This window comes from Spermophilus citellus, assembly GCF_964194105.1.
Source record: "Spermophilus citellus genome assembly, chromosome: X".
NCBI classification, from domain to species: Eukaryota; Metazoa; Chordata; class Mammalia; order Rodentia; family Sciuridae; genus Spermophilus; species Spermophilus citellus.
This window is the reverse complement of record NC_138190.1, coordinates 23,056,005-23,081,908: the sequence shown is the minus strand read 5'-3', so window position 1 is coordinate 23,081,908 and position 25,904 is coordinate 23,056,005. Positions and strand designations below refer to the sequence as shown.

At 34.1% G+C, this 25,904-nt stretch overlaps 1 protein-coding gene across 1 annotated transcript in view; it reads right to left on the bottom strand.

Moving 5' to 3' along the window:
• Positions 1-1,048, bottom strand: part of IL1RAPL1 (interleukin 1 receptor accessory protein like 1) — a gene marked incomplete at both ends in the record, with an annotated part of 1,105,883 nt that extends 1,104,835 nt beyond the window's left edge. Inside the window, one exon of the mRNA XM_081278170.1 lies at positions 967-1,048. Within this exon, the coding sequence (XP_081134296.1) occupies positions 967-1,048 (82 nt within the window). The remainder of the gene's footprint in view (positions 1-966) is intronic.
• Between the last annotated feature and the right edge of the window lie 24,856 nt (positions 1,049-25,904).

Genomic DNA, 25,904 nt, shown 5'->3' with positions numbered 1-25,904 from the left:
CTATAACTTCAAAACTTCTGTAGTCTTACATCAAATGTGAACTTTTCAAGGCTTTGTATTATAACTGACATTATAGTTTCATATCAGTATGTATTAAGTCCTCCCTTCCCCTGCCCTTCTGTCTCTCTCTCATTTGTTTTTACACCAAGGGTTGAACCCAGGGGGTACTTAATGACTGAGCCACATTCCCAGAACTTTTTGAGACAGGGTCCTCCCAATTTGCCTAGAGCCTTGTTAAGTTGCTGAGGCTGGCCTTGAATGTGTGATCCTCCTTCTTCATTCTCCCAAGTTGCTGAAATTACAGACATGTACCACATCTAGCTCAATCATCCTATATGTTTTCCTTATTCCAAGTATTAACAGTCCACTACTGCCTCAGATAACTGATAACATGTGAAATTTTCTTTAAGATTCAACACTGATCTATTTAGCAGCCCCTTTCATTACCATTCTAGTCTATCTTTATATTTCCTTACTAAACTATTATGGTGTGTCCCTGTGACATTTTCTTAAATAACACTGGTGCTTTCTTTAAATGCTTCCAAGTGAATTCAGCAAATCAGTTGAAGTATAAACCTAAAAAGAATCTGCCCTAAGCATAGCCGAGAATGAAATGCTAACATTAAATGTTAACATAAAAAAATCCACAATATTGCCATGCAAAAATTAAGATGACACTCTATGAAAGAATGCTGAAACTCATATATAATGAAATAAAAATGCAAGCTTTTGATATTGAATTCATTCCAATCAAAAATAAACAACAACATAAGCTACATTCGTTTCAACTCACTCCCACTTTTATAATATCCTATTAATGTACTCTACTAATTATCCATATACCTACAACATCTCCACAATTTGAATTCCCCAAAATTGTCATACTCTCAGAAAAGGCACATATGTAAATGCAGCACCATCACTTTAAGCCATAAAAATGAGGAAAAAAGGAGGAATACTTCTTACCAGAGCCTCTTTTGGTCACAACCTTCAAACTCTGAGTGAAAGTAGCATATAAGAGAATCAAATGCGGAATCGGAGCTTTCATCTTCCAGCTCTTAAAGGCTGTTCCCTATAGCAAAGATAAAAAGAAAAACAGCATTTTTAAAGATATATGCCAATATTATAAGATTGATTGTAAAACATTTGATCAAGCATGATTGGGGCAATGAATCACACAAAAGAAAAAACATAAACAGGATCTTTATCATATTTTCCCATGTGTTGTATGGTCCTTATGTTTAAATAAAAATTAATAATGCCAAAATTATGGCTCTATAGGCTTTTTAAAAATCTTATATTCACTTAAGAGCTAGAATTTTTTAGAGGCCCTAATTGTATTTAAATAGTTGAAACAATTCCTTCAAAAGAACTATTTATCTAGCAGTTCACTTTTAATATAAATTGCCAAAACTGACAATTTAAACTGATATTTTACAATATCCCATGCTGCAAGAGTATGGAAAGAATGACACTGAATAAAATAACAATCAAGATGAAATCTTACATTGTATACTGCTAAAGATTTAATTGTGATTTTGAAAGCCTCTTTTAAAAACTTCAAATAAGATACTTCCAGATAACATTAAGACTTTTTTTTCTCTATTACAAGAAGGTAAATTGTGGATGAAAGCTACAAAAAACATATATAATTTCTTTCTATTTTAAGGTTCTTAATGAGATAACAGAAAGGATGCTACCCTTATGTTGGGACTTCAAAAGGGGAACTATTTCATTTGAAATTAACAATATATCATCTTCCTCAGAAAATTATCCCTCCTTACTCTAAGATTTATTGAGATAAATATATACATATTTGTCATTTCTAAGTTATACAACATGATGCTTTAATAGGAATATAAATTATGAAATAATTCCCACAATCAAGTTAGTTAACGTATACATATTTGGACAGAGGTACTATTTATTTGTTTGGTCACAACACAACACTTAAAATCTACTTTTAGAAAATTTCAAGTATATAATGCAGTAGTATTAAGTATATAATGCAGTACCCCATGCTGTATATTAGATTCCCAGAATGTATTCATCTCATATCTGCAAGTTTGTCCCTTTTACCAACATTCCCCCATTTTCCTCAACTTCCCAGCCTTCGGCAATCACCTTCCTCTGTATTTCTTTTCTTTTTGTATATGGCTGAAATAGAGTTGAAAGACTGAATTTCAAAAAGCAGCAAGTCAGAACATAGTTCACATATACTGTCAACCCATGACAGCACAAGTTTCTTTGCAAGACATATGAGGACCGATCACATCCAGCATTCCATTGCTTTAACTTTATTAATGAGGAAGCAGAAATGGTAATTTAACACAATTTTTGCTCTCCCAGAGACTCAGTTACATCTGAATATTTTCAATAGCCAATTCATTCACATTAATAAATGTCTGTTAAAATATATATTAATTCACAAAACAAAATCAAAATACATTCACTGGCAGCAAAGTGTCATTGTCATTATTTTAGTGAGAAAGATCAGAGAATTTATACAATAACATTGAAAATAAGGTATTTTAATCACAGCACACCTTTAAATGATGATAGCCTCTGTCAGTTTTCTAACCAAGGACCTTGGATTCACATAAAGACATAAATGAAATCTGGTTTGAAGAGTTGATTCATCAGACACATCTGAGAAACTGCCACCATAAAGTGTAAGCCTGAGTCATGCATTCCTCAAACCCAAATCGCATTTCCTAGCCACCTCACTAACTGGAGCTGCAGGAAATCTACAAGTTGATATCTTCAGCCTTCAGGTTAGCAGTGAGAATCAGTTCCTTTCTCAGTGTGAGTTCAATCAGTGCTGCCCAAGAAGCTCCAGGATCCAACTATACACTGTAAGCCCTTCCAGCTTAACTATCTTATTACTTTAGCCTTGTTCAAAATACTATTTCCTTACTCATTTCATTTCTATAAGGCACACAGTCTAGTTTGCAATTCTATTTCTTAAAATTAAATTGGTTTAGAAAGCATCAATTTGGTAACATCAAGATCCTTAATTGAATCTCTTGAAACTCTGTGTATTAGGGAAAACAAAAACAATTACATTGTATTTCACAGACTTGATATCTTGGTCAATCAGTAATAATCTCTACAAAAGTATTTGAAGAAATTTATTGTATCTTTAAATTGAAAGATGGATTAAATATGTCTAGTCATAGATATTTAAGTTTTGATGTACTGATGGCAAAAAAATGAAAATTCTTACCCAGAAAAAACAATGACAACTGTATACAATTGCCCCACCTGATCAATAGGGGATATTTCCCAAGACCTTTGGTTTTGCCTGAAATCACAGGTAGTACCAACCCCTGTAGATATTGTGTCTTTCACCACATATTCACACATATTATAAACTTTAATTTATAAATTAGATACAATAGAGATTAACAATAGAAATTATTTTAAATTTTATTATAATTGCAAAAATTTTACAGACCTGCAATAAAAGTTGCATGAGTTATCTTTCAATATTTTATTGTACTGCACTCACTCTTCTCATGATAAAGTGAGATAATACAATGCCTATGTGTTAAGATGAAGTGAGGTAAATCATACGGGCATTGTGATACAGCTAGGATACTACATAAGGACCTCTTGCACGCAAGCACTGTGATAACTACCACAGTTGATTTGATAACAGAGATGGCTACAAAATTAGTAATAGGAGTATCTCATATACAGGGTGGATACACTAGAAAGGAGGATACACTCATTCCAAGTGGAATTGTTCATGACAGTGCAAGATTTTGTCTCACTACCCAAAATAATACATAGTTTATATCTCATGAATTATTTGTGGAATATTTTTAGAGCATGGTTAACAGGAAAATTGAAACTACAGAAAACGAAATTATAAAGGGAGCTACTGGATAATCATTTACTGAGGTTCTCATGTAACTGACAGTTCATACTATCAGTAAAATAATTTTAAAAGGCTTCAATTTCTGGAAGGGTGGACCTAAAATTACTTACCTGATTCTTATTAACAATAGCACTCATCACTTGGCTTCACATAAACCCCTATTAAATCTATGCAGAATAATGACATCATAGTGTTTATGAGCAGTTATGTTTGCCTCCTTTCTTCTCCCAGCTTTGCCACCTATCAGTAGTGTGCTTAGGGACAAATAATTTATCCTCTCTGTGATTAGTTTCTTTATTTGCAAAGTTTTGTAACAGTATATGTAGCATAGTGCCTAGAAGAGACTGGCACATAGAAAGAAGTTAATAAATCAAAGTTGCTGTTGTTATTGTAGTTGATTACTGCTATTATTAGTAGCAGTACTAATACTATTACGTAATCAATTCACATCCACTCCCTGTGAAACTTTCTATATATACCAGTTTTAGTTTTCCATCTTTTCCCATACCATTACCTTATATACTTATATATATTTTTTTCTATTTTGCTAGACTTGATGACCCTGCAGGGTACATGTGCATTTTATTCATTTTTTATTTCCAGTAATTAATGAATGCTGTCTGAAAAAAACTGATGAATATATGAATGAACATGAATATGGCTTCTATCATATGCAGCTCAATTATTGTATTAAAACTCATCATTTGATAAACTTATTGAGCATATACTAGTTACAAGATGCCATGCTATATTGTGAAGTGAGAACACAAAGACAATGCAAGACAGTGTAATAAAGAAGGCTCACAGACCAATAAAGGAGACAAATGCTTACCTACTTGATTACACTGGTCCTGTTGCCATATGGTAAGTATAATGTGCTGAGGGAGTAGAGGGAGCAATCTATTAATTCTGCAGCAGGTTGGATGACTGGGGAGTCATTGGAAAGGGATTTCAAAAGAAGTATTTCATCACAACCATGAATTAGAAAGTTGCTAAGGGAAAGAGAATTCTGGGTCCATGAAAAAGAATGAGTGAAACATTCAGTGTGATAGGGCAAATAATGTTCCACTACCACCAAACATGTCCACATCCAAATCCCTAGAACCTGTTACCATGTTACCTTACATACCAAAGGGACTATATATATATATATATATATATATATATATATATATATATATATGTGTGTGTGTGTGTGTGTGTGTGTGTGATTAGTTAAGGATTTTGAGATGGAAGACGATAATTTAGGTTTGCCTAAAATGGTTACAACTTTCCTGGAGAAGGGCAGCAGATGTTTCACATTCAGAGAAACAAAATATAAGGATAGAAGCCAAAGTTAGAAGTACAAGTCAGAGGTACTTTGAAGATGAAATAATAGGCCATGAACCAAGCAATGTTTGTTGACTCTAACAGCAATAAAAGTTAAGTAAACTTATTCTCCTCTAGAAATACAGGTTTTCTAACACCTTGATTTGGCCCAGTAAGACTCATTTTGGACTCCAGATCTGTAAGTTAAAAATTGAGGTTGTTTCAGGCCACTCAAGTTGGTGATAATTTGTTGCAGCAAATAAAAAAAATAGGAAGATAATACAGCAAGGAAGTGAAATGGCAAGTTTCTGGAATGAAGTGTAAATACATCACAGGTTGTGGACTATAAGGATAGCAGTTGAAAATGTCAATACAGAGTGTTAGTAACAAGATATAGTAAATAAAAAATTGGAACTTTGCCTTCATGCCACCTAGAATAATTTTGTGCTCATCTATTATCAAACTTAATTATACAAGAACATTTTATACAGCTTTCATTTCTTCAACTATTTTAAGTCATGAAAACTATATATATAAACTGTTTCATATATAAACTGTTTCATATATATATATATATATGAAACAGTTTCCTCCAAATATAGATAACTCAGATTCTTCCTGCCTCCCTGTCATACAATCCTAAGATTCTTACAGTAATGACATTAAAGAGCCAATGAATGTTCATAAGATAATAATGAGAATTGTTTCATGAATCATAGGTTAAAGGTAGAAGAAATTAACTATCAGGCAGTGGAAAAGAAGAAGAGGAAGAGATTTAGCCTTAAGAAAAAAAGATTAAATAGTGGGAGAACAAAATAGTACACAAAAAATAGAACATAATGATATTAAAGGAAGTAACAATAAAATGAAAATTCTAAAGCACATGGTTTGAGATATAAGATCTATTATGATACTATTTGCTAATATGTACAGATACAGAAGACATTTTGGGAAATGAGGATGGGGAGATATGCAATATTACTTTGAATTTAAATTGTCTATGGACCCTACCATTAGAATTATCTTGTATTTAATTAAATATTATCCAAGGGCTTAGTAGAATAGGTTTATAAATAAACCCACCACTGAGGGTAGAGAATTGAAGGATAATTATAACAGAAGGTGGAAAAGGCCAAGACATTCTTGTACAATGAAGCAAAGGATGAACAGCTAGGGCAGTGGCTCAGAAGTTGAAAGCTCAGCTAGGATGTGTGAGGCACTGGGTTCAATCCTCAGCAGTACATTAAAAAAAACAAATAAATGTACTGTGTCCATCCACAATTAAAACACAGGATAAACAGCGAAAAGGTAGGTAAAATTAGAAATAAAGAAATATCTGCATGGGGAAGTTGGGACACACCCTCTTATAGGCAGAGAAGTACAAGTGAATGAATACAAAGGTAAGTCTGGAAATGAAATGGAGAGAAGGTGCATTCATTTGTATTATTGTATTTATAAAGCAGAGAAAATGGGTTTTTGATGAGATAGAACTGGATTGTTTTTTTTAATTTTCCCAATATACTGAGGTGTCAAACTTTTACTTCAAAGTTTTACAAGAATTAAAGAAAATAATTGCCTTTATACTGACTACTACAGTATTTAATAATGACATTCAATTTTAGACAATTTTAAATGCTACTTTTTTCCCCTTTGTCTCATTCCCATCCAGACTGATAATAATTAACTATGTTAAAAAATGATCCACTTTATTTGATTGAATCCATAAAGCTTTGACATTACTATATTCAGGATTGAAGTAACCTTTTTAATTTAATAAAAAAAAATTAAGTATCCATTTGTGCATAACACAGATAAAGTTTTTTTCCAAGTGTTCAATTTACATAAAGCAATGCATGTTAAAATTTAGAGATAGATTCCCTATGGAGAGAATAAACAGAGGCTCTTCCAAATGCTGAAACTAAAAGTTACAAAAAAATCATAATAGTTAGTCACAGAGAAACTTGTCTGTTATATCATCTTTGATTATTATCCTGAGGAAAATTAAACATAATCTATGAAGATTTATATATATATATATATATATATATATATATATATATATATATATAAAAGCATTGATTGCCTATATGGTTTATATGTTTTCCTAAGTACTGAGATACAAAATGATTTGGAAGTGGACACTGTGGCCAAGGATCACATGGAAAAGAGTCATAGAAATCAACAATTTTAGAGAAGGGATATATGTTACTGGAGGTGAATTCTCGAGAGTCTATGGAAAGTCCTCATTGATGCTGAGAGGGGTCATGGCAACATTTACAAGGTAGCATTGGGCTTTGGAAAAAGAAGAATGGGTTCATTAATGACTACAATTGAAAGGATATTAAAATTGGTTGATAAAAAATTATAGGAAAGAAAAATAAAAAGAGTACATGGTGCCTTTGAGAAAACATTAGTGAAAATATAGCTATATACTTGGCAACCAATTCAATACAGACCTACTTGGGATGGGGCAAGTGTTTTGATCATGTAATTTAAATTTTATGTCACTAAATAATTTTTAACATAGTATCTTAGACACAGTTCTGTGTTTTATTTTCAAAATAATTCTAACCAAAAGACCATCGTGCCTACAAAGCCTGGCTGAGGAAGGAATGCTAAATGTACAGATTTTCTAACCAAATTTCAATACTGTTTTCCAAAACCTAATTCATCATCTGAATAAAAGGTTGATGTGTCAAAATCTCCAGGTATATGATTCCCCTACAAAATGATAAAAAAATATAAATAGTCAAAAGACTAATGACCTTGTCCAAAACATATGTACTCCTTTATTTAAATATTTTCCTGAGAATTAAACAATGTGGAGTGTGTTATGGATGAACCTGCTTTAAAATGCCATGGAATGCCCTGCAAACCAACATGGCTGAGAGTGACAACAGATACCATGAGAAAACTGATATACTTTCTGGGTAGAACCCAATGAGGTTAAGAGTAAGCCAGTAAGAAGAGGGCTTGCTCAGCTTTCAAGAAGTCCCAACCCTATCCTGAGGCAGATTGGAATCCAATCATGTTTATTAAACTATGACCAACTCTGTATTAAATAGTATTCACCAAACATCCATCTAATTAAGAAATTAACATGACTGATATAAACAAATTTAGAAGAAAGAGGCTATAGAATATACAACTGGTATAAAATATTTGAGATTTTTTGAATTTTTAAAATTTGTAAGTAAATACAGAATGAATTATTTTTTGGAACACAAATTATCAAAAATTAATGAACAAAATAAAACTATCAACACACCAAAGAACAATTAAAATGCAAAATGATATTAAAGTATAAATTCAAAAAATGTGGACTGCAGAAAATAACAGAGATAAGAGTACTTTCAAACTTTCAAGGAGCCAAGTTTCTTCTAAGGAACAGAAAATTATGGCTATGACTGCAAAAATATAGAAAACCTTTAAAAACTGACAAACTAAAGTGTAAGAACTAAAATAAGGAGCTTAATAAGTTTTAAAAGCTATAATTATGCTTGTAAGAATAGTTAATATTACCACTATGATTTAGCTTTGATTTCAAATTGTTAGGCAATGAAAAATAGACAATAATAATGACTATAAAAGCAAAAATTGGAATAAGAATAATCCATTTTTTCATTATTTGTAGGTTTACTTACAAAAAATTATAATACTTCATTACATTAAAACTCAGAAAATATACTATAAGATAAAAATTTTGACTACCTTTCCATTTTGGCAAACATGTCAATGTTTTTTCAAGTTGATATTACACAATCCAAATGGAACTTCATTATTGGTGTTACAGTTTTACAAAATAATGAGATACATTATAATATATTAAGACTTGCATAACACACAATTTCATTCCCTCATACCCCCATTCCCCTCCTTTTTTGTGTTTCCTGATGAATTAGGACTAAATTTGAACAAGAAAATTTGAAGTGTTTTCAGGAATAAAAGAGAAAATAGGTAGGACTTGTCCTCAAGATATCAAAATACTATACAGGACTCAAAGAAAGATGGTGGATTAGAGGAAAACTGCACATGTCAAGAGTTCCTTGACACCAGACCTACAAAATGGGAAGATGGCATCTTAGGTGGGTAACTGAGGGAACTCACTCAAACTTAATTCTGAACTGTTAAAAAAAATTTTATAGTCACAGAAGTCAGACATGTGAACATAAGAAATAATGTGTTACAGAAATGCTAACTTGGGCACCCAAGAGGCTGCTAGTGGCTGGAGAGAAGGGGAAGGGCAGAGCAGAAAAACAATGGAGACTGTGTGGCTGGGAGGATAAAGAAATTATGAGAATAAAGAATTGACTTGGGGTAATCTCTGGATCAGAGAAGACGACTGAGTTTAATAGACACAGAATTGGTAGGGGAAGATAATTAGTGAAAGCAATTCCAAAAATCACACACAGAAGAGGAAGTGTTTGGGGCTCAAAAAAATGGCTGCTGGGCTTCCAGGAAACCAGCCATAGCAGAGCTCTCCAACCCTGGGGAAAGCACACATTCACCCTACCAGAGAAGGTAACCATCAGCTGAGTTCCTGTGGCTGGGGAAAGTGCACACTGATCCTGGAGCTCTCTCTCAAGCTACTTGAGAGGATAGCTTTCAGGCTGTCTGATGTATCCCCATAGGAAAAAAAAAATTTGGCTCATGTGCTACTAGATAAAGCAACTGCCCAATGTGGTGCTATGGCCAGGTGAAGCACAGGCTTGCTGCTGAACATCCACCACCTGCAAAAGTCTCACCACCACCACCGCCACAAGAAGAGAGGAGTTTAGGAACTGCTGCAACTGCCCAAACAATTCCCAGAAAGTACCTGAACCAGAGAAACTGAAATAAGCACAAACAAAAGTTTGCTTAGACCATTTGGTCTCTAGATTCCAAGGGAGAAAGTTCCCACTGTTGCTAGAGCTATGGCATCCACACAGTAATGTCTGAAATCCAGGGCAGATACCCAGAATTTTATGTTCAAATGGTGAAAGTGAAACCAGTGGAGGTTTTGTCTCAATGCCCTTAAAGTGTATTTTACCAGATACCAGAATTCTTCCTCCAATAAGAAACGTGCAGCAATACTCAAACACCCACCCACAGAGTTTCAAAGTTCACTCAAAACTAAACTCCAACTACTGGAATCTCCAATTTAAAATGCCACAAGATCCTTGCCACAGAAACAAAAAATTTGACGACACCCAGATTGTGCTAGCCCACTGCATAGAGGGAGACTGAAAGCTGAGATCTACTACAACCAGCTTTTGCCTCCTAGCCACAAAGGCTGGCAGGTAAGAGAGGAACAAAAAGGTGTTGCGCTTAACAACCCCAGTCCTTGACACAAGTGTTACAAAACCAAAATCAAATACCAAGAATGAAAATCCATCCTGTCCAATAGTTTTGACCAACTCAGCAGAAATAATCACTTTATTTCACAGCAATGTTTTTATTATTTTTTTTTAAAGAGAGAGTGAGAGAGGAGAGTGAGAGAGAGAGAATTTTTAATATTTATTTTTTAGTTCTCAGCGGACACAACATCTTTATTGGTATGTGGTGCTGAGGATCGAACCCTGGCCGCACGCATGCCAGGCGAGCACGCTACCGCTTGAGCCACATCCCCAGCCCCATGTTTTTATTATTTTAAAAAATTGTCTTTATTTTTTCATTTCTTTATACTAACATTATAATCTATATTTTTAAATTTTAACTTTTTAAATTTCTTTCAAACATCATTTCATCATATTGTAGTTCTTTTTACTTTCTTTCCATTATGTATGATTTTGTGTGAAGGTATGATATGGGTGGATGTGTGTGTGTGTGTGTGTGTGTGTGTGTGTGTACTTATTGTATGAATTGGTTTGAAAAAATATATGTATGTTAATATAATTGTACTTTCATGTTAATTGCCTCCTTCTGTACCGATTTATGATTTAGCCTTGATTTGTCTTAGGTAGGGTTGAATTATACATGGCCTTGAGCTGCTTTGATCTTACAGTGGCTGGTTTTCCGATTCATCACTCTCTTCCCCCACTAACAGCTACATTTTCCTGTTCTAATGTTTTCTCTTTATTCTACTACTTTATGTAAATCTTTTATTCCTTCATTTTTTACAGCTGACATCTGGTAGCTACCACCTGCCCCTCCTTTTATCACTTTTAAAAAATATTTCAAACTTTCTCTCACATTAACATCCTATATTCTTTTGTTTAAGAAACTATAATCCAACTAAATAACTGACTGATATACTTTATGTATTTCATACTCCATTCATATTGTTGTGATTAATAATACAGTGAACAACATAGTAGACATCTGATGTTCAATGTATAATCTAAGCCACAGTTTTGCATTACTGGTATTGATGTTAAATGTGGACCCAACCATTTTTATATAGGTGGCAATTAGTTTTGTAGATACTAAAGTAGACACTGGATATTTATCTCAAAACTATACATTGGGAGCTGACAATAACGCTACTCCTGCCTACCTTCTCCCTCTAAGAGGGGTTGGAAAGTGATTGAGACAACTCAAGATCACAGGGTAGAGATCCTGCTGCTGAGAAACATTCAAAATCCATCTAATCAACACTGACCTGACTTCATACATGCTCTAAACATTACTTCAACTCATAGAATTGGGGAAACAAAAACCAGACCTCAAGGAGGAACAACCAAAGGACTACCCCTTGACATCTATTCATATATGAAAAATAGAAAGAAATCCTACAATAGAAAAGAACTACACACATAAGAACAGAGATAAAGGGGAATCCACATTAATTGATGTGCAAGTCCAGGACCTCAGAAAATATGAGAAAATATGCAACCAAATTTCCCCACAAAATTCACAATCCTCCAGCAAATATCCACAGATATAGAAGAGGAAGAAACTCTAATGACAGTTATAAAACTGATTATTAAAATGTTCAATAAACTAAAGGAAGATCCACAGAGTGAATTAAGAAAGAAAAATACAGAAGATGAAAGACCACTTCAATAAAGATAGAAATATTGGAAAGATTCCAGTCAGATCTCCTGAAAATCAAAGACACAATCAATCAAGTTAAAAATTCACTTGAGAGCATTACCAACAGATTAGATTGCATAGAAAATAAAATTTCTGTGTCTGGACACCTAATCTCAGGCCTTAAAGAGAGGATATATGAATTTTAGAATACAGAATACCATAAAGGGGGAAAATAATAGAGCATAATCAGAACATACAGGAACATGAGGAGAACATCATCATCGTGGAGACAAGACCAAACCTGAGAATCAAAGGGATAGAATAGAACATGGAGATTCAAGCTAAAGATATTAAGAAAGTGTTTAATAAGATAGTCACAGAAAACTTTCCACATATCAGAAAGGAGATAGCCAAACATAGGACATATAAAAACCCCAAACAGACTTGATCAGAAGAGAAGTTTTCTAAGACATATTATAATCAAAATGTCTAACATACAAAATATGGAAAGAATATTAAAAGCTGCAAGAGAGAAACACTAGGTACCATTTAGATGCAAACCAATAAGCCTCATTTCTGAAATTTCAATTCAGATATGAAAAGCAATAAGGGCCTGGAATGAGATATTCCAAGCTCTAAAAGAAAACAATTGTCAACCAACATGGCTAAACTAAATACTTTCCATGACAAGAATAAACTAAAAGAATTCAGCGCAACTCAGCCAGCACTACAAAGAATACTCAAACTGCACAATGAGGAAGACAGAAACAAAAAACAAACCCAAAACTCCCAGATAGATGAAGACCAATAGAAGATTAATCATCTAAATGAAAATCAAAACAGAATTAAACATGAAAAATTCAAATTGCCAGTAAACCAAAAATGCATATTCTTCATAATACAGAATACAAATGCTCCCTACAATTAAAAGATTATAAAAATGGATCAAAACACAAGATACAACTATATACTGTCTGCAAGAGACCAATCTTATAGACAAAGACACAATTCAAAGGATGAAAAAAATATTGAATGTAAATAGAGTCTGTAAAAAAGTTGTGCTCCAGTTGTGTAAAAAATGAAATTAATTAAAAATCATTAATATAAATGACTATTAAAATATAGATTATTATCTTTAAATGGAATGTTATTTAGTCCTCACATATATTTTTGATGTTTATTACTTGGGAAAATGGTCACAATAAAATGTGAAGAGACAAAGGTCGAATATAATGCTATATACACAGCATTATCTTTAAAAATAATATTAGTTTAGATGATTACAAATAAATAAAACAGTATATCACATGAAATTTATTGTCATTAGCAATTACACTGATTCATATTTTCTTCTATGTTGTTACTTACCCAACTGAAATCAAAAAGCATGTCTTTCTTTTCATAAAAATATATATGTATTTACCCCACTTTAAAATTTTCTTAGAAAAAGTTTGAAGGAAAAAAAATTGCCACAGTGTATTCAAGAATCAATATGACCTGAAAACCATACATGGAAGTCCTAGCCCCCAGTAACTCAAAATGTGACTATACTTGGAGATGGGGCCTTTAAAAGGTCATCAGTTAAAACAAGGCCTTGGGTGTAGGCCAATCCAACATAACTGGTGACAGGCCCAGAGCAAAGGCCATGTGAAGACTCAAAGATGGCCATCTGTCAATCAATGAGAGAGGTCTCAGAAACCAAGTCTGCCAACACCTTGCTCATGGACCTCCTAGCCTCCAAATTGAGAGAAAATAAACTTCTCCTGTTTAGCCAAAAAAAAAAAAAAAAAAAAAAAGAAACCTTAATACTGAAAGCAAAGATTGACAAGATAAGTGCAGTATGTGCAGAAATCTGGAGGCCATTTACAACACCTGACAGTGTACCTCTGTGAGCTTACCCTTTTTGTCAATGTAAGCTTTGCTGCTCGTGTCCCCAGTAAGCAGTCCTGTGAACCCTAACCTATGAAGTTTCCCTAGTACTTGAGCACAAGTTCTAATAAAGCCTTGATTGGATACCAAAAAAAAAAAAAAAAAAAAAAAAAAAAAAAAAAAAAAGAATCAATATGATTTAGTATAATTCTAATTCTGTAAGTCAAAAACATACCTTTCTAAATCCAAGGGTCATCCTGATAAAGCACATTATACAAAATATTTACTCCCTACAATGATTTCTAATATTCTCAGTCATAAGTTCCATTTTAATGGGTCACAAATAAGAATACTAGGATAGCAATCACTACTTAATTAAAATAGTTTCTGGACAGGGCTGAGGTTGTGGCCCAGTGGTAGAGTACTCACCTCTCATGTGTGAAGCCCTGGGTTCAATCCCCAGCAATACACAAAAATAAATTAAATAAAGGTATTGTGTCCATCTACAATTAAATATTTTTTTAAAAAAATGTGGTACTACTGGACCCTATTCCACATCTGATGAATCAGAATCAAGGGATGGGACCGAAAATCACTATTTAAAACAATAGTTTCTGAACAGACACTTGAACACCCACCCACCCATCCAAACATATACATATTTCCTGGTCAGTTTACAACACCCTTTAGATTGCTCCAAGCAGATAATAGGGCTTAAGTAAGTATTTATTGGAGAATTGAAAGAATGAAATGTACACTATAGAAGAAATATGCTAGTAAGTGAATCCACACAGTACTACTTTAAGGAAATACTTGAGATCCTAGAATAAGCAATAGGGATTAGAAGACATTCTTTTCAGTAGAAAATTAGAGTCTCTGGAGATGATCTGATCCTATATGCACATCTTTGTCTTTGAACAGGATACCTTACAACTCTGTAGGGATAAAGTAAACATTCATCCAGGAAGCTAAAAGTGATACAAATAATTCCTATCTGTAGATATGCAAATTATTTGTGTCCAGTGGAATGCAATTGATAATTGCCCTATGGATAGACCTACTGTGGTCAAGTCCCTTCAATGTTCCTTTACTGTGCATTTGTGGTTATCTGACAACTCCTGAGTCACCTCTAACATGTCTTCCAAACCCCTCATTAATGACTTATGTAAATAAAATATGACATGTTCATATATTTTAAAACCTATGCTTTGCCACTACAATCAATTACTATAAGCAAGTGGGTCAATAAATGCTTTAGGATGAGGAAAGTATTTTTAAAAGTTTAAATAAGATAAGCATTTGAGGTGATGAATATGTTAATTGGATTGGTTCAGTAATAGCATGTTGCATATATTTACCTCATAAATATATGCAATTATGAATTGCCAATATTCAATAAATTTTAAAGAAATTATAATAAATTACCTTTGATTAGATTTTGTATTCTAGTCAGTGCTTGGTATCATGGAGTTTTAATCAGAAACCATGTGAACAATATAAAGACATCTTCAAGGCAGCCAAATAAGAAATCAGTGAAATTGCAAAGATAAAGAGAAAAAGTCAATTTCCTAACATTATCATCAACAAAAGCAACTAAATGTATTTTAAGACACTAGACCTTTCTTTTAGTTTTGGAAAAGCGGAGGAGTTCCTTATCTTAGGGGAATGCTAGTTGGGATGCATCTTGCTAGAGTAAGGCTTAATATCAAAGTCCTTTAAATTTTATGGGCTCATCCTCTACAAAGTATAAAGTTGGTTAATGTAATAAACTATAGCTCAGAAAATCACTGGCACTGGCTGATGCTAGTCCACAAAAACTGACCAGAAGTAATATACAATGAAGCCCAGCTCAATTTCTTATTATCTTTACAAACTTAAACATATTGCTGAAGTTTAGCCTCACCATGTTTCATTTCCTTCATCTACAAAATGGATAAAGGAATAGTCTCCACCTCAGAGGATTAATGTGAAAATCAGCTATAATAATATATAATTATTGTTACACATATTAAACATTGGTGCTGAGTTGGGTGGGTCTCTATTACTTTTAGTGTTTTAAGCCACAGAGCATTTATAGTGCTAGGTTCATACCTATAGTCTTAACTAAATTAACTATATGTAATAATTCCACACTTAAATTATTGAGAATTATTGGAAAAAATGAAAATATTTCATACGCTGTCAGGAAATTCTGTGAAATTCAATATAACTCATAGTTATTTGTTGACAGAAGAAAATCCAGTAAATGGATGAAACTGACTAGCCAAAATGGAAAATGCACTGCACACAAGAATAGAGGGCATAAATAAAAACACTAGAGTTTCCAACTGCCACTTTTCTAATTCACCTTTCTTATGCCTTTGGTATTCATCATGCCCTCCACTGTAATTCAGCTGCAAAAGTTCACACCAAAGAAACTCTTTGGGTTCTGAAATCAGCAGATTGGATGAGGCATGTGACAAAGCTAAGGAGGAAAAGCAAATATATTCCATCTTTGCTCTTTGCAGCTGCAAACATGATCCTAGCTGAGTGGGTTTGCCCTCCTTAGTGAGTTCTTTCTGCCAATATATTTAATGGATAGTTGGATAAGCCTGACCCTTATATTTCTGTGTGCTAAAAATTCAATACATTGAGGAAACTGATTGCAACTCTCAAGAAAAAGTGTCTTTATATTAATTAGAGCTGCAATATATGTGACATTGTTTTCAATGTTCTGATTAAACTCTACATATTCTTAGCCATACCAACTTTTCAGGAGAATAGAATGGTGGGAAAAAATCTAAGGTAGTGCTTCTCAGCCTTGGGTTCAAGTTGAAACACTTTGGGAGCTTTCAATGAGTGTGACAAACACAAGTGATGTCAACGCTGTTGGTCCCTGCACCACATTTTGTACAGGGCACAGTGGCCTAGAAGTTATTATTTTTCCCACCCACCAATAGTATTTCTTAAAATTCCCTATGGCAGGGATTCTCAACCACAGTGAAAGTAACATTCTTGGGTAGATATTTCTTTGTTGTGGTGTCCTATCCTGTGCATTATAGAAAGTTTAGGAAGATTCAGTGTCTTTACCCACTTGTTATGGTTTGCATGTGAAGTATACCCCCAAGAGCTCACGTGTGAGACAATGGAAGAATGTTTACAGAGGAAATGATTGGGCTGTGAGCTCCTTAAACCAATCAGTGAATGATTTCCCTCATGAGATTAACTGAGTGTTAACTGAAGATAGATCAGGTGTGGCTAGAGGAGGTGGGTTATTGGGGATATGCCTTTGGGGTATATATTTCGTATCTGGCAAGTGGAATCTATCTGCTGTCTGATCATTATGCGAGCTGCTTCCCTCTTCCACACTCTTCCACCATGGTGTTCTGCCTCACCTGGAGCTCTGAGGAATGGAGCCGGCTGTCTATGGACTTAGACCTCTGAAACCACGAGCCCCCAAATAAACTTTTTCTCCCCTACAATTGTTCTGGTTAGATCTTTTAGTCACAGCAGCAAAAAAAGCTGACCAAAACACCAATAGATGCCACCATCATCTTTATCCAGTTGTCAAAAGCAAAGATGTCTCCAAATGATCTGTGCCATGGCTAGTTTCCCTTAGACCACAAGTGTAATCACTAATCAAAATAATTAATATTATTAGAGAAAAAGTTGTGAGACTTTGGAACACAGGAAAAAAATAATAACCTTTTATAAAGGTGCTTAGTAGTCACCTGAGGCTACTCCATGATAAATAACAACTGTAGCTGCCAGGTAAAGGAATTTAAGCCTTTTTTGTATGTGCCACTGGGTCAATAGAATCCTCTTAAAAAGGAAAAAATCAATGATTAAACTTTGTTTCAAAATAAGTTAAAATTAAGAGTGAATTCATTTGTACTAGACAATAAAATGGCACCAAATATGCTCATGTTCTTATCCCCAGTACAGATAAATGTGTTATCTTACATAGCAAAAGAGACTCTGAAGATATGATTCAGTTGAGAATTTTAAGAGGGGGAGATAATACTAGATTGCAATGTGAGCTTAATGTAATCACAGAGATCCTTATAAAAGGATGACTAGAATGCCAAAGTTAGGGAAAAGGCCATGTGATGATGGAGTACAGAGTAGCATATCAGATACCAACAACCATTAGGAAACGAAAGACTGAAGTAATGGTTCCCCCCTTGGAGCCACCACAAGAACCAACTATGCCAACACTCAGATTTGAGCCCCTTAAATTTCATACTTCTGACCTTTAGAATTATAACAATAAATTCATGGTGTTTTTAGCTACTAAGTTTGGGATAATTTATAAAAGAAAACTAGTACATTTCAAAAACCAGAAAGCTAACAGGAATACTCTCATGTATCTTTAGCACTACAGATAATTGTAGTATTATGTATGATATCATATCTTATTTTAAACGTTTTGTTTTCAATGATTGCTAATAATAACTGCTAATTTTTGTTGAGCACTAAGTATCAGTGCTGTATCTAAGTATTTTACATATACTATGTTGTTACTCCTTCCAAATTATCAGTTAAATTGTGTTTTTGTCTCTAAAGAGGACCTTTCTCAAGATCATGCAGCTATAAAAATAGTTTATCTTCTAATGATAAATTTTTAATCAATAAAATAGTCCTGACATTTTGATGCAAGTATATTTAAATATATATGCAAATAAATAAACAATCCATAACCAATGATACACTTGCAAATAACACGATTTCTCTGGAAACTGTGCTACATGACCTGAAATTTTTTCCATGTGATATTTATGTGGTTTTCAGTTAGATATTGGCTATAGTCACTCAGTTCAAAGATTTTCACTATCCCACTATCCGAGGCTCCTGCTTCTTTATCACAGAAGCTGCATTATATCCTCAAAGAGAATATAAATTGCTGTATGCTTGTTTGTTCTGGTTGCTTCTTAACTTCCCAGCACTTAAAATATAGTTTTCTTTGCTTGGAGTTCTTCTAAGAATTAACTTCTAAGATTGACTGTTCTTCTTACCACCACATCTAGAAATACTACACATCAATTCTTATCACCCCATAAGCTCAGAAGATTATAGATTTAAATGAGCATTTGGTAGCCACTACTTCCCAGAATCTACTTGCATGTTCTGAATTTCATCTTCCTTTTTGAGGTTGTAATGGTACTACAAGCTCAATGACCAAAATGCCAAGCGCTGTCTGGGATATCAGTGTATTGGAGATGTAACAAGAAACAAGACATATTCATGTGCTACTTTCATCAAGTTTACATTTTTGCTAGGCAAAACACAAACTCATAATTAATATATTTCAGTTAATGACACAAATTGTGATAATGGTGATGGGGTATAGAAATTACTGTTCTGACTTCTCCTAGAGTTGCTTGTAATTTGAGACTTAAATAATGAGGGAAATAGCCAAAAACAGGGAAGCGAAATGCAAAGGCCTTAAGACTAGAACAAATTGGGGTCAATTCATACAGGGGCTTAATGAAAAGAGTAAGCAGCTTTGCTTAGCTAAACTATGGAACCAAGCTAGGTGTTCTTCCACAAGATGAATGAATAAAGAAAATATGATATATACACACACACACGTGTGTGCGTGTGTATTCCATTGAAATTATATATAATTCAATGGAATATTTCTCAGCTTTAAATAAGAGTGAAATTATGGCATTTGCCAGTAAATGGATGGAACTGGAGACTATAATGCTAAGTAAACAAGCCAATCCCAAAAAACCAAAGGCTGAATGTTTTTTCTAATATGTGGATGCTAATTCATAATAAGGCAGGGGGCACTAGAGTAGAATAGAGTTATCTTATATTAGGTAGAGGGAAGTGAAAGGAGGTGAAGGGAGGGGATGTGAGGATAGGAAGGATAGTAGAACAAGACATTATTTATATATATGTGTGTGTGTGTGTGTCTACATGACCAATATGATTCTGTGATATGTACACTCAGAAATATGAGTAATTATATCCCATATATGTATATAAAAGTACATAAATGCATTTACTGTCATGTATAACTAAAACAAATTTAAAAAAAATTAAAAAGAGTAAGCAGCTTATATTTTATTCTATTTGTAGTTAAAAGCCATTCATAATTTAAAATAACAAATGGTAGTGAATTCAGTTGCATCACGCAAAAAGGTACGTTGAGAACCTGTATATTTGATCTTATTCAGAAATAGGGTCTTGGCAATCTACTGAAAGGGAAAAGATCTTTTCCATCTAATTCATAAAGCAAAGGGTTAGTGTCCAGAATATATGAAGAAAAGAAAACCTTAAATATAAGTAATTCAATTTAAAAAATGGGCAAGTGATTTGAATAGATACTTCTCAAAAGAAGAAATATAAATGGCCAAGAATATATGAAAACATGCTGAACATCTTTAGACAGCAGGGAAATGCAAAGCAAAATTACATGTGATTCTGTCTAACCCAATCAGAACAGCTATTATAAAAATTAATACAGCAAAAGTTGGCAAAGATATGAAGAAAAAAGGAACTGTATATACTGTTGGTGGGAATGCAAATTAGTACAGCTGCTATGGGAAACAATATGGAAATTCCTTAAAAATCTAAAAAATAGGATTACCATATGATTCATCTATGCTACTCCTAGATATATAATCAGAGGAAATAGCATAATGCATATCTATGTGTACACCTGCATGCCCATGATTATTGTGGTAGCATTCCTGATGGCTAACATGTACAATCAGCCCAGGTGCCCATCAACAGAAAAATGGATAAAGATAGTATACTACGTATACACACTAGAGTATTATTTAGTCTATGACTATATGGGAATAATTAAATGTTGTCATTTGCAAAAAGTAGGCAAAACTGGAGGATATTATGTGAAGTGAAATAAGGTAGACACAGAAAGACGAGAATTGCATGGCCTCATGTGGAAATGAGGAACAAAAAATAAGTCAAAACTGAAAGTATAAAAGGGATTACTAGGGACTGGGAAGGGTTGTGTAGGGAGAGAGCAATGGTAGAAAGGTGAATGGACATGATTAATGATGTACGTATATATGGAAATAACACAGTAAATTCCATTAGTCTGTACAATAAAAAAATAAAGAGGATATTGGCAGATATAATTTAGAAAAGATGACATCATAATAGATTAGAGTCAGCCCTAAATCCAATTACTACTGTCCTTATTAGGAGAGACACACACACTCACAGGAAGGAAAGTCAAGTGACAAGGAAGGCAGAGATTGGAGTTATGCAGCTACAAGCAAAGGAAAGCCAAGAATGTTGGTAATCACTAGCAGTCAGGGTGAGATAAGGAAGAATCATACCTTAGAACCTTCAAGAGAATATGACCTTACCAACACCTTGATTTTGATTTCTAGCTTCTGGAACTGTGACTGAATAAATTTCTATTGTTTTAAGCCACCCAGTTTGTGGTCATTTGTTATGGCAACTCCAGAACATTAACACAGGCAGTAATAAAATGCTACACATTTTCTAAAAGTTCGCCTGACTAAGATGTGAAAAAAATGGACTATAATGGAATAAAAATGGGGTGGGGGTAATAAGGACATCAATAATGTTGGAATCTAATGCAGTAAGTACCAGTATCTAATCCTGGGCTGGTTTGGCCACAGAATAAAGATGTATTGTGTTACCATTACCTGAAATGGGGAAGGCTGGGGAAACAGCAAGCTTGAGAAGCTATTAGTAAGATGTGTTATGTTTTGGATACTTTAAGATTGTGATGCTTTTGTTATGTCCAAATTAATTAGATATGCAGATTGTGCTTCCCTAATCAAATATGCAAAATCCCAAATGTTCCAAATTCTGAAACTTTCTGAGCATTGATATGACACCACAAGTAAAAAATTCCATACCTGACCTCCTATGATGAGGTCACAGCCAAACTGGAGACACACCAAAGATACTTTAGAAAATTACCTCCAGGCTATGTGTAGAAGGTGTATGTGAAAAATAAATGAATTGTGTGTTTAAACTCTGATCCCATCCCCAAGATATCTCAATATATATACAAATACTGCACAATGCAAAAAAAAGCATCCAAAATCTAAAAATCTTCTTGTCCCAAATATTTTGGATAAGGGATACTCAACTCATATCAGCATGGCCAGACTCTAATCATCCCTTACTCCGTTTTTTTTCATTTCTTTGTGTAATCCCTTAATTTTTAGTGTGAGATGGAGCTAGTGACTCACTAATAAGGCAAGAGTGAAGGGATGTCACTTCTGAGATTCAGTTATGAAACACTGACTTCCATTTTGCTGACACTTTCTTACTCACTTTAATGAAGTCAGCCAATTTATTGAAAGCTACCATGGGGAAAAGCCCATGTGGCAAGAAAATGCAGGTGGCTTCTGGCTAACATCCAGCAAAATATTCAGTCCAATAACTTTCAAGCAACTGAATCCTGCCAACAACAATCAAGTGAACTTGGAAGTAGATCCTATCCCATTCAAACCTTGAGATGACTGCTGTTCCTGCAAATATACTATATCCTATTGAGAGACACTGAGCCAGAGGACCATCAATCCAGGCTGAGATGCCAGACTCACAGAAAATATAAGATAATAGATGTTGTTTTAGTCACTAAAGTTTAGATAATTTTTATGTACAAACAGATAATAATATAGATAGGAAGGGTGTAAGAGAAATCTGAGTTGCAGACATATACTTAGGAGCCATCAATAGATTTTATCTAAAGCTATGGAACGAGATATAGTAACCTGTGGAGGGAAAAAAGAGAAGAGGGCTCAGGATTGAGGGCTTAAACTCCAATATACTGGAGTCAAACAGGAAAAAAAAGGAAGCAGTAATGTAAATTAGGCAGTAAAGAGGTTGGCAGGAAACCAGGGGAAACCATTTAGAAACGGAAGTTGTGATCAACTGGATCAAATTACACAAAAGGTCAGGTAAGATGAGAACTGAGAAATGACCACTAAAATTGGTAGCATAGCACTCATTAGTAATAGTCATTTTGCAAGGAGTGAAAATGTCATTTGGTTTGGGTTAGAAGGAAAACAGAAGTGAAATGACAAAAATACTAAATAAAACAACTGTGAGAAAGAATTTTCTGTCTTGCCAATAAAGCCATGGTGTAAGGAAACATGTTTCTTAGCATGTGTGATAAAAGGATGTGTTTACATATTCATGGGAATCATCCCATAGTGAAAGAAAGATTTGTGATGTAGGAGAAAAATCCATTGAATGAACCGTCTTTGAGGGGTGGTTGGAAAACAAATGTTGGAAGTGGCTTTAGGCAGTATTAGGTGGAATTCATGTACTATTAATGGAGGTAAAATTAAAATGTAAAACTTAGTGATAGACACATGAGATTCTTCTATTCCAATAAATCATTTAAAATAATATGAAGTGGGAGAAAAGGTAAGCTGAATGTTTCACTGATGAGTGTGAAGGGTGTAGAAAGAGAACAGGAAGTTCAAAGATAGAGCAAAATGGACAAAAAAAAAACATCTCAGAGTGTGGCCAATTGAATGTCCTAGAAAAGTAGGATTGTGTGGCACCACTGCGTATCCACTGGAGATATGTAACCATAAAGTAAGAAAAGTAGTAAAATTTATTCCAATAATGCTCAACCACTTTGAGTGAAGGTAAATAGCACATGAATAGTTGGATTTAATTTCAACTGAGGTTGTTGTTTTACGCGAGTATGATAGAAGAATAGCATCAAAAGCTCTAAGGTTTAATAGGTTATCATAATATCAAATTATGGATGTAAAACAAATTATTCATGTAAAAAATGTCCATTAAAAATATTTTTTCCTAATAGCTTAGACCTGCCAATATAGGGCCAACCTAATTGAAAGCTAACTTGGTTCAAACTGCCCCACTGAATGGTTTCATGATAATGATAAAGAGACAGACATAATATCACAGATTGAAAAGATCCAGTTCACTTTAGCTGCCTGTGTTTTAACTCCCTGGGTTAATATATACAATGTTTACACTTAAGAAAAAGGCTTTAGGCATGATGGGCTGTAAATACCCTCATATTCCCTGGTAGGAAGCTAGTCAGCTATTCCTTCAACATTAACTCCAATGAAAGCTACGGGCTTGACACTGCAATTTTACAGGATTTACAACTTGTTCTCGAAAAAAAAAATAGGTACAATTTTAAACTCCAATAGACATTACTGCAATCATGCCAGTGGAAAACCTAATTTTGAGAAACCTATGAGCTTCAAGGAAACTAGATCAAAAATAGTTTCTCATCAACGTCATGCAGAGAACCATGTCATCAACTATTTATTAGACAAAATATGTACCTGAAATGTTCCAAGGTGCTACATGATGAAGAACCACACTGATACTATCCTAAATAGCAGAATTGTACTTACCCTATTGAGGGCATTTCTCAATAAACTCTATCATCTCTCTGCTTTCTAACTATTAATAATGAAATGTATTAAGATAAAGGTATACAAAGACTTTTAAATCCACAGTTGTCAGTACCAGTGAAACTATTGTTTTTCAACTAGTATTTAACATTTATCATCTGTGATAATTTTTTGAAAAGCTTAATGATGTTTTCCCAGTAATTTTCAACCCTTTAGAATGGTTAAAGGCATTATCCATTGGCCTACATTATATTTCACTATTTTAAAATGGGATATCTCTTATTGCTTTTAAATTCCAATTTATCTAAAATAAAAACCTTCAGAATATCAAGTCTGAGTATGACTGCATTATGGTTTAAACATGAGGTATCACCAAAAAAGCCCATGTGCTTAATTCAGGAATGTTCAGAGTTGAAATGATTAGATGATGAAGGCTGTAACCTAATTAATAGATTATTTCACCTGATGGATTAATAATTTGAATGGATTACTGGGTGGTAACAGTGGGAAAGTAGGGCATGGCTTTAGGAAGTAGGTGTCATTCGGGGTGTCCCTTTAGAGATTATAATTTTTCCCTGTCTCCTTCCTCTCTCACTGCTTCCTAACAGTCACAACTGCGCACCTTTACTCTACCATGCTCTCCTGTAGAGATGTTGAACCTCAGCTCAGAAGGAGAACAGCAGAGTCATCTGACCATGCACTGAAACCTCTGAAACCATGAGCCTGAAATGAGCTTTTTCTCCTCTGAGCGATTTTTGTCAGGTACTTTAGTCACAGCAACAAGAAGCTAACAGAGACTGTTTAAAGTTGTCCTTGGAAAGCATTTCCCAAGATCATTCTATCAACCAGGCTCTGCTTTTGCTCCTAAAAGTACTTACATTAAAGGATGACAGATTTGGGAAAATTACAAATCTTCTGTACTATGATATACGTGTTTTGCTCCATCCCATTCTTGTTATTTGGGCCACTTCACTTAAAAATTTAATTCATGATGACGGACACTCCCACTGAAATTTGTCTGCACCTAATATATTCTAGCAGCTACTATCATGCATTCATTCTTTTCTATTTGCTCGCTTCAGCTTTCTCCTCTAAAGACATTGCTTATTAGAAATATGCTGGGTTGACAATTTTCCTGCCAAAAGCTGTGGATTCTAATTAAATAACTCACAGAAAAAGCAGTCATAACAAAAAGCTAAATTGTAAGACCTTGGGAATGCAATCATTTCCAGGTGGGGAAGGACAGTGGGGATAGCATAAACTTCTGTTGGCCTTTGGAAAAGACAGAGTGGCATGATGAAAAGCCTGTTGCCCTTTGTGTTCTAAGTCCTGGGCTTGAATCCCAGCTACGATACTTCAGGGAAATAAGTTCACATCCTGCAACTGATTTTCTTCACAAGAATAGGAAATATAATAACAGTCTTCCCTATCCCCAAATACTCTAATATAAAATATTATCCTTATTTCCCTATGCCCATCATGCATTTCATGTGTGGCATACTTATAGTGGATCCCAGCTGAAAAGCACTATTTTGCATACGCGT